Below are 10780 nucleotides of genomic sequence, written 5' to 3'. Positions count from 1 at the left end.
TGTTATATCGGGGTAGAAGTGTATTAATTCTGCTGAGGCCTCCTTTGTAGTTGTTACTGTTTGATCCATCAGTTTATCTGAACTATGTTCACACTAAGACTAGGGAAAAAATCCTCTGGAACGTCCTGAGGCACACAAAGCAGGAGCTCATGAGGCTAGCTTTGACTTTTATCCCTGCATAAGGCACATTGTATAGGTGCGCTGCCCCAGCAGCAGTACTAGGAAGGAATCCTATCTCACTGGCACTTGGTTCACTCCTGCTCCCTTGTTCCATAGTGGGGAGTCACTTGCTGCTGCAGCATACAAACGGAAGATTACAACCCTCTCTGCCTCAGCCAGCAGGCGCCAAGGCTCCACCCATTGCTCATCCAGCCCCCTGCTGTCTGCTCAGGGAAGGAGTAACAGGTGCACGGAATCTTCTCACTTTTGCAAGCCCAGATCCAAGGTGCAGAGCTGAGTGGGAGGCTTATTTCCCTGCCTGCCTGCACAATTCAAGAGACAGCAGCACTCATAGCAAGAACATTTGAAAGTAAGAGATTGGTGTTTTTCATTTTTTTTCCAGTTTCCCATAAGCAAGAGCCTGCCTCAGAAAGCAATGTCTTTTAAGGGTTAATTCAACAAGAAAGTCTGGTTTGAATTGCATGGACACAGCAGAAAGCTCTGAAACTTCTGCTTTATATATTTTGGGAAAACTAATAATATAAAATAATCTACTCCCCTTACACCCATTTTCTGCCAAAACTTAGATGCAGCTTGACACCTTGCCTGTCTTTTGAGTGATTGTTTATGAACATTATACCATCTAACATGCTAAAAGCATTTAGATTGAAAATCTGTGACTCTTACGTTGAAAATATACATCAAAATTTTCAAATGTGGGTGCCTAAAGTTAGGCTCCTAAATCTACACTTAGACTCCTCGGTGAGAAGTGGCCCGATTTTCAAAGTTCGCTTATAATTAGCAGAGAAGAAGCTTTTGGTTGCAGGGATAAAACTGACAGATTTTACTTGATGTTTGCACAGGCCAGAGAGAATTTAAATTAAAAAAAAAAAACGGAGTGAGATTTGGCTGCTGGGAAATAATTTAATAGTTTGCAAAGCTGTTTATTAGCACTAATGATAATGTGATTGAATTGCCCTCACAATCATACTGGCCATGTCCATTTAAAATGCCTCTTGGTACTTGCTCTGCCTTGCTCTTGCAAGATGGAGATTTTGCTTGCACATATACGTCTGATATATGAGGCTGCCTGTTAAAAATTTGCACATAGACTCATTGTTACAGTTCAGGGTAACTGTGCCTGTATTTCCCCTGTATGGTTCAGAAAGGGTATCCACTCTGAGGCTTCCAGCTTCTCAGCCATTGCCTTTCTTGGATGGAAACCTGTCTCTCTCTCCTTTCTGACCAGTATTTCCAGGCTGACCAGTTCCCGGCCTTCACTATGTAATTCCCAGCAAACGACAGGCTCCCTACACAGACATGCTTTGCTTTTCTCCTTTCAGAGACGATACACAGTGTAATTGCTGCAGTTATAAGTTACCACCCAGATGTTTCTAAGCAAGCATATTTTATTCTTAAGGTAAAAGCACTACAAAGAACACATATTACAAACAATAAAGGAACCTACACACATGCTACTACGCTTTCCAGAGATCACCCACCTCACTCCAACAAGTGCTCTTGCAGGAGCAGTCCTTCAACCACCACCCAGGGCTTTTCCTGTGCTTTCAGGTTCATCAGACCCTTTGCTCTGAACAACAAACCAGTCTTATGGGGCCTCAGTGGGACAAAGTCATTCTAATCCTCCCCTAAAGATTGGGAGCCTCTGTAGCATGGAGTTCCTGTCCCTTTTCTGGATCAGAAAGAAGGCCCTGAGTCAGCTTAGGCTATTTATTCAAAAGTTCTTTCTTTGTCTGTTGGTCCCCGGAGAATCTAGTTTGGGTCTTTGAACTGTCATGTAACAGGTGACCAGCAGACAAAAGCCCACCTCCTCCTCCCCACCCCGAGCAAAACGTCAAAAGTGGATTCCATTGATGGGGGTTTGCAATCCACTCCCCCCAGTACTTCCTAGGAATTCCACTCCACATGTATTGTCCCAAAAGTTCAGTTGTATCTATTACATTGTTGAACATAGTCTTTTGAAGTTCACAGTACATCCCAGATATTGCATTAATCTGGTCTTTCTCCTAAAGAAGTTCCATACAATCCTACAGTAGTAGATACATATTTTTACTTTTAACATATTTAAAACTGGATTCAGTAAGGTTTGTCCAGGATATTGCAGGAAATTGCCATCTGTCATATGGCTATCAGTCAGATAGAATTATAAAAGGAAGGATTGCCCACAGCAATCCTCATAAGCAGGTTTCACAGCATGGATCAATCAGGTGTCTTGTCTGGATGACCGATAGCAGGAGTAGATCTGTGGTCACCTTGACATCTTCATTCAGTTACCTTAAAACCATTATTTCCCCCCGCCCCCCCCCCCCCCCCCCAAAAAAAGGTGAAGCTGTCTACACAGAAGGGACTGTCACAACCAGATATACAGCACTGAAAATCCCATGAAGGAAGTGAAGTGCCCAGCAGTACTGTGAAGAGAATATGTCTTCTTCTAAATCTGTATAGTACATGGAACGTTTGGGGCACTGCAGTGAATAATAAAACCATTACCTTTCCACTAGACAAGATGATCTCTCCTTTATTTTCACATCTGCTCTCAGGCCTTTCACACAGTAGTTGTTTCTTTCCTAACAGAAGGCAGTTGGCCACACTAGCAGATTCTAGGGAAATGTGTGCCTGAGAAAGGCCAGTAACAGTCAATAGCAATGACAGGCCAGTTTTGGAGAGATTTCACACTTCCGCCTAAATATCAATGAAATATAAACTGGAATTTTTTTTTTTTAAATCTAAGATGCTTTTTTTCTAGCTAGCTGATCCATCACAGGCCTGCTGAGCTGGGGGTAATATGGAATCACACTGCACCAAGAGGAGCTACAGTCGTTTTTGTCTCATTGCTCTTGCTTACAAAAGGTTCTTTTGCCCCCAAAATGCCCTCCATTGCTACCCCCAGTTTAGCTCCACTCAGTGGTGACAACAGTGGGAGTGCTAGTGTAGACTAGACATGGGTGGCCACCACACCAGCATGTTGGACAGACCTGCTGGGTGCTAAAAATGCCCATGACCAGTCTGCTGGTGGAGCACTGGTGGTAGCAACAATGGGAACTTAGTGTAGACAGTCCCACAGTCTGAGAAGGGCTCACAGGCATGCAGGGAGACCATGCAGCCCTTAGAAAACCATTTCATGTTTCCCCTTGTTTAATTGGCCAGCAAGGAGGAAGAGCATGGTCATGATCCCATCTTCTCCCAGGTCCCGTCTTGGGATCCTAACTTCCCTTTGAAGATCAGGAGATTACAGGGACGGCAGTTGCAGCTGACCTTTATACAGGGGGGCAAGAAGTAGAGAAGTTGCCTTTTGTCTTCCCTTCTTCGCACAGTTGCTCAAAAGCCAGGCACAATCTGGCTTTTAATGCTTGAAATTAGGGCTGTCAAGCGATTAAAAAAATTAATTGTGATTAATTGCACTGTTAATAATAGAATACCATTTATTTAAATATTTTTGGATGTTTTCTACATTTTCAATTATATTGATCTTAGTTACCACACTGAATGCAAAATGTACAGTGCTCACTTTATATTATTTTTATTACAAATATTTGTACAGTAAAAAAAACAAAAGAAATAGTATTTTTCAATTCATCTAATACAAATAATGTAGTGCAATCTCTTTATCATTAAAGTTTAACTTACAAATGTAGTATTATGTACAAAAAATAACTGCACTCAAAAATAAAACAATGTAAAACTTTAGAGCCTACATGTCCATTCAGTCCTACTTCTTGTTCAGCCAATCACTCAAACAAGTTTGTTTACATTTGCAGGAGATAATGCTGCCCACTTCTTGTTTACAATGTCACCTGAAAGTGAGAACAGGTGTTCACATGGTACTGTTCTAGCCAGAGGCCTGGTCTACACTACGACTTTAATTCGGATTTATCAGCTTTAATTCGAATTTACCCTGCAACCGTCCACACAACGACGCTATTTATTTCGATGTAAAGGGCCCTTTAAATCGATTTCTGTACTCCACCCCGACGAGCGGAGTAGCGCCAAAATCAATTTTAACATTTCGAATTAGGGATAGTGTGGCCGCAATTCGATGGTATTGGCCTCCGGGAGCTATCCCACAGTGCATCATTGTGACCGCTCTGGACTGCAATCTAAACTCGGATGCACTGGCCAGGTAGACAGGAAAAGCCCCGCGAACATTTGAATTTCATTTCCTGTTTGCTCGGCATGGAGAGCACAGGTGACCACAGATAGCTCATCAGCACAGGTAACCATGCAGGCCGATAATCGAAAAAGAGCACCAGCATGGACCGTACGGGAGGTACTGGATCTGATCGCTATATGGGGAGAGGATTCAGTGCTTGCAGAACTTCGTTCTAAAAGACGAAATGCCAAAACTTTTGAAAAAATCTCCAAGGGCATGATGGAGAGAGGCCACAATAGGGACTCAGATCAGTGCCGCGTGAAAGTCAAGGAGCTCAGACAAGCCTATCAAAAAACAAAGGAGGCAAATGGTCGCTCCGGGTCAGAGCTGCGGACATGCCACTTCTACGCCGAGCTGCATGCAATTCTAGGGGGGGCTGCCACCACTACCCCACCTGTGATCGTGGATTCCGGGTCGGGGATAGTCTCATCAGCTACACCTGAGGATTCTGCCGATGGGGGAGAGGAGGAGGAGGAGGACGAGGAGGACGAGCTTGCAGAGAGCACACAGCACTCCGTTCTCCCCAACAGCCAGGATCTTTTTCTCACCCTGACTGAAGTACCCTCCCAAGCCTCCCAAGCCAGTACCCAAGACTCTGACCCCATGGAAGGGACCTCTGGTGAGTTACCTTTTAAAATATAAAACTTGTTTTAAAAGCAAATGGTTTTTAATGATTACTTTGCCCTGAGGACTTGGGATGCATTCGCGGTCAGTTCAGCTACTGGAAAAGTCTGTTAACGTGTCTGGGGATGGAGCGGAAATCCTCCAGGGACATCTCCATGAAGCTCTCCTGGAGGTACTCCAAAAGCCTTGCCACAAGGTTTCTGGGCAGTGCATCCTTATTCCGTCCTCCATGGTAGGACACTTGACCACGCCATGCTTGCAGCCAGTAATCTGGTATCATTGCCTGACAAAGCCTGGCAGCGTATGGTCCCGGTGTTTGCTGGCATTCAAGCAACATCCGTTCTTTATCTTGTTGTGTAATCCTCAGGAGAGTGATATCACTCATGGTAACCTGGTTGAAATACGGGAACTTAATTAAGGGGACAGAGGTGGCCGTTCCTACTGGAATTTCTGCCTGTGGCGGAAAATAAATCCTTCCCTGCAGTTAGCCAAGCGCAGATGGGAAATTGGCCCTGAGCTTTTAGCGTTTGGCTAGCAGGGATCTTCCCTGTTACCAGCCACGCGGTGGGGGGAGGGGTACCGTGATCATCCCAGAGAATTCATGGCGGGAGGGGGGCGGCGGCGGGTGGTGGTGGTTAGTTTGGTTCCTGTAGGGATCTTCCCTGATACCAGCCACGCGGTGGGGGGGGAGGGGTACAGCGATCATCCCAGAGAATTCATGGCAGGGAGGGGGGGGGGGTGGTTAGTTTGTTTTCTGGTGCTGCTGAATGTTAACAGAAAAACCGCAGCACTCTACAGGCTATGCTTGGTATGTGGGAAAGGAGGGCGCAGAAGCTGTAAGACAATGGCTTACCATGGCCGCATGCAAGCCGAATTCTGTTGCCCAGACCTGTGATCTCTAGCAGCCACAGGCACTCAGCATTAAGAGGCAAAATGCGACCTTGCACAGAAATCACATGTGCTATGTAATGTGAATAGTGTTGGTCACCGTGAAAGAGTATAAGCATTGTTCTGCAAAATGTATCTTTTTAAACAATTCTCTCTTTTTCCCCCTCCCTACAGCAGCTGCAAATTCCTCAAGCCTCCCTCCTCCATCCCGAAGGTTATCACAGATAAGGCATCGTAAGAAGAGAACGCGAGACGAGATGTTTTCTGAAATTATGGAATCCAGCCGCAGTGACAGAGCTCATCTGAATGAGTGGAAGGAAACAGTTTCAAAGTATAGGAAAGAAGCCAGTGAACGTGAGGACAGGAGGGACCAACGTAAGGACAGGAGGGACCAACGTAAGGACAGGAGGGACGCTCGAGATGAGAAGTGGCGGCAGGAAGATCAGAGGAGGCAGGATGCAACGCTGGGGCTGCTGCGTGAGCAAACAGACATGCTCCGGTGTCTGGTGGAGCTTCAGGAACGGCTGCAGGAAAACAGACTGCCGCTACAGCCCCTGTTCCACCCTCCCCCCTCCCCATGTTCCGTATCCTCCTCACCCAGACGTGTAAGAACGCGGGGGGGGAGGCTCCGTACACCTTCCCATTCCACCCCAGTAGACAGCCCAAGCAAAAGGCTGTCATTTTTTTAACCTTTTCTTAGTGGCTTTTTCCTTCCCTGCAATCCTCCTCCCAAATACCACCCGGGTTCCCTCCCTCTTTTTCTAATCTATTAATAAAGAATAAATGATTTTTAAATGATAGTGACTTTATTTGGTTTGAAAGAAAGCTGGGGGAAGGGGGAGGGTGGGTTCCTTACAGAAAATCAGTCAATAAAGGGGGCGGGTTTTCATGAAGGAGAAACAAACAGATATTTCACACTGTAGCCTGGCCAGTCATGAAACTGGTTTTTAAAGCTTCTCTGATGCACAGCGCTTCCTGGTGTGCTCTTCTAATCGCCCTGGTGTCTGGCTGCGCGTAATCAGCAGCCAGGCGATTTGCCTCAGCCTCCCACCCCGCCATAAAGGTCTCCCCCTTACTTTCACAGAGATTGTGGAGCACGCAGCAAGCAGAAATAACAATGGGGAGATTTCTTTGGCTGAGCTCAGAGCGAGTCAATAATGATCGCCAGCGACCTTTTAAACGGCCAAATGCACATTCTACCACCATTCTGCACTTGCTTAGCCTGTAGTTAAACAGCTCCTGACTCCTGTCCAGGCTGCCTGTGTATGGCTTCATGAGCCATGGCATTAAGGGGTAGGCTGGGTCCCCAAGAATAACTATTGGCATTTCAACATCCCCAACGGTTCTTTTCTGGTCCGGAAAGTAAGTCCCTTGCTGCAGCCCTTTAAACAGAGTAGTGTTCCTGAAGACGCGAGCGTCATGAACCCTTCCCGCCCAGCCCGCGTTGATGTTGGTGAAACGTCCCTTGTGATCCACAAGTGCTTGCAGCACCATTGAAAAGTACCCCTTGCGGTTTATGTACTCGGTGGCTTGGTGCTCCGGTGCCAAGATAGGGATATGGGTTCCGTCTATCGCCCCACCACAGTTAGGGAATCCCATTGCAGCAAAACCATCCACTATGGCCTGCACATTTCCCAGAGTCACTAACTTTCGTAGCAGCACCTGAGTGATTGCTTTGGCTACTTGCATCACAGCAGCCCCCACAGTAGATTTGCCCACTCCAAATTGATTCCCGACTGACCGGTAGCTGTCTGGCGTTGCAAGCTTCCACAGGGCTATCGCCACGCGCTTCTCAACTGTGAGGGCTGCTCTCATCTTGGTATTCTGGCGTTTCAGGGCAGGGGACAGCAAGTCACAAAGTTCCATGAAAGTGCCCTTACGCATGCGAAAGTTCCGCAGCCACTGGGAATCGTCCCACACCTGCAACACTATGCGGTCCCACCAGTCTGTGCTTGTTTCCCTTGCCCAGAATCGGCGTTCCATGGATAGAATCTGCCCCATTAACAACATGATCTCCAAAGCACCGGGGCCCGTGGTTTCACAGAATTCTGTATCCGTGTCCGTGTCCATGTCCTCATCATGCTTGTCGCTGCGCTGCCGCCGCCGCTGCCTCCTCGCCTCATTTTTCTGGTCCTGGCTCAGCATAAACTCCACGAGAACGCGCGAGGTGTTTACAATGTTCATGACTGCTGTCTTGAGCTGAGCGGGCTCCATGCTTGCCGTGGTATGGAGTCTGCAGTATTCACCCACCCAGGAAAAAAGGCGCGAAATGGTTGTCTGCCGTCCGTTGCTTTCATGCAGGGAGGGAGGGAGGGAGGAGGTGAGGCTGTACCCAGAACCACCTGCGACGATGTTTTTTGTCCCATCAGGCACTGGGATCTTAACCCAGAATTCCAATGGGCGCGGGAGACTGCGGGAATTATGGGATAGCTATGGGATAGCTACCCACAGTGCAACGCTGCAGAAATCGACGCTAGCCCTGGTACTTGGACACACACCACCGAATTAATGTGCTTAGTGTGGCCGCATACATTTCGACTTTATACAACCTGTTTTCCAAATTCGAATTATATAAATTTGGATTAGTCCCGTAGTGTAGACATACCCAGAGTTGCAAGATATTTATGTGCCAGATGCTCTAAAGATTCATATGTCCCTTCATGCTTCAACCACCGTTCCAGGGGACATGGGTCCATGCTGATGATGGGCTCTGCTCGATAATGATCCAAAGATGTGCGGACCAACAAATATTCATTTTCATCATGAGAGTCAGATGCCACCAGCAGAAGGTTGTTTTTGTTTTTTGGTGGTTCAGTTCTGTAGTTTCTGCATTGGAGTGTTGCTCTTTTAAGACTTCTGAAAGCATGCTCCACACCTCATCCCACTCCGATTCTGGAGGGCACTTCAGATTCTTAAACTTTGGGTTGAGTGCTGTAGCTATCTTTAGAAAGTTCACATTGGTACCTTCTTTGCATTTTGTCAAATCCACAGTGACGGTTCTTCTTAAAACAAACAACATGTGCTGGGTCATCATCCGAGACTGCTATAACATGAAATATATAGCAGATGTGGGTAAAACAGAGCAGGAGACAAACAATTCTCCCCCAAGGAGTTCAGTCACTAATTTAATTAACACATTTTTTTAACGAGCATCATCAGCATGGAAGCATATCCTCTGGAACAGTGGCCAAAGCATGAAGGGGCATACGAACGTTTAGCATATCTGGCATGTAAATACCTTTCAATGACAGCTATAAAAGTACCATGCAAATGCCTGTTCTCACTTTCAGGTGACCTAAATAAGAAGCGGGCAGCATTATGTCCCGCAAATGTAAACAAACTATTTGTCTTAGCGATTGGCTGAACAAGAAGTAGGATTGAATGGACTTGTAGGCTTTAAAGTTTTACATTGTTTTGTTTTTTGAGTGCAGTTATGTAACAAAAAAAATACCTACATTTGTAAGTTGCACTTTCACGATAAAGAGACAGCACTACAGTACTTGTCTGAGGTGAATTGAAAAATACTATTTCTTTTATCATTTTTACAGTGCAAATATTTTTAATAAAAAATAATAATATAAAGGGAACAGTGTACACTGTGTATTCTGTGTTGTAATTGAAATCAATATATTTGAAAATGTAGAAAAACATCCAAAAATATTTAATAAATTTTAATTGGTATTCTATTGTTTAACAGTGTGATTAATCATGATTAATTTTTTAATCGTGACTAATTTTTTTGAGTTAATCGCATGAGTTAACTGCGATCAATCAACAGGCCGACTTGAAATTGATTGTTAAATGTGATCACATAGATCTAAAATAATGAACCACTATTGTTATTACATCATAAACAGTGCATTTTATTTTAATTGGCAGATTTAGTTAAGAAAAATCCAACTCCATTTATTTCAGATGAGAACCTTCTCAGTGAATAGCACCTTGATATAATAAAACTTGGAGATGAGAGAGTGACAGGGCGATAGTGCAGAAGGAGAAGGATGATTTTCCTTTTGGGTGGGAAATGGCAGGTTAATTTGTGGTTGGATTCTCCAGAAGGGAGCAGTAGATGGCTTTGGAATTAAAGCACAGGATGGGAGTTTGGAGATAAATCACTTAGGCCCAATCCTCGAATCATACATGTGAAGTGACTGCTCTCTTTGGCAAGGCAAAGCAAAGGGGTAAGTGCTTGCAGGATCAGGGACTTAAACGCTGTGGCTCACTTTCCCTAAGTGTGAAATGTAGATGATGACACCTACTTAGCAGTGCTGTGTTGGGGCTCAAACCATTTTTTCCCCACAGTACATCTTCAAATCCTTATATAGAAGATGCTACAGAAGTACAAAGTATTATTATAAATAAAACTTGTTTAATTGAGATGTTCAAAAATGATGCATTATTATTAAGGTGTTACCACTACTATACTATAGGGAACTGTCTCACAAACAAGATCATTTGTACGTTTTGGGAAGGGGAAAAAACAACACATCTTATCACATTAATATTAAATATCAGAATGCAAAACCAGCCCAAGGATTTCTGGCTTTCACTGTGAGTTTGATTTCCATAGCAGTCTATTAGTTAATGATCAATTTTTGTTAAACTACAGAAGTAATAATATTTTGTAAGAAAGTAAAGCTGATGAATAATACATCACTTTCACAGTTGGATCTCATTACAGTGTTATGAAGGGAATTTGGTACTTCTTGAGGCACATACTGGATTCTAGTCAAATTGACATACAGTACTGAATATAAATACATTCCCTGCTTGTGTTAAGAGACGTAATGACTTTCAACTAATTTCCCTGTTATTGTATAACATGCATAAGAGGATTTATGAATTATTCCTTATGCTGACACAGTCATCTCCCAGAAGCGGGGAAAGTTTGGCCTCTACAAGTGGGTTATTTCCTTGCTAGGAGAGAGATGACTACAC

The 10780-nt window shown here is 44.6% G+C and overlaps 1 protein-coding gene across 1 annotated transcript; it reads left to right on the top strand.

Moving 5' to 3' along the window:
• Positions 1–4017: 4017 nt before the first annotated feature.
• Positions 4018–6698, top strand: LOC135973428 (uncharacterized). The gene is made up of 2 exons (XM_065556534.1): positions 4018–4949; positions 6017–6698. The coding sequence occupies exons 1-2, from the start codon at positions 4400–4402 to the stop codon at positions 6529–6531; spliced, it is 1065 nt and encodes a 354-aa protein (XP_065412606.1). The 5' UTR covers positions 4018–4399; the 3' UTR covers positions 6532–6698.
• Positions 6699–10780: the final 4082 nt, after the last annotated feature.

This window comes from Chrysemys picta, chromosome 9 (assembly GCF_011386835.1).
Source record: "Chrysemys picta bellii isolate R12L10 chromosome 9, ASM1138683v2, whole genome shotgun sequence".
In the NCBI taxonomy this organism is placed as follows: Eukaryota; Metazoa; Chordata; order Testudines; family Emydidae; genus Chrysemys; species Chrysemys picta.
The sequence above is the reverse complement of the archived record's forward strand: the minus strand, read 5'-3'. Positions and strand labels throughout refer to the sequence as shown.

Bases quoted from the DNA above. Each gene is read 5' to 3' on its own strand.
- LOC135973428 (XM_065556534.1), top strand. From the start codon at position 4,400: ATGCAGGCCGATAATCGAAAAAGAGCACCAGCATGGACCGTACGGGAG. The intron at 4,950-6,016 runs GTGAGTTACCTT...CCCTCCCTACAG, and splicing joins CCCCATGGAAGGGACCTCTG to CAGCTGCAAATTCCTCAAGC.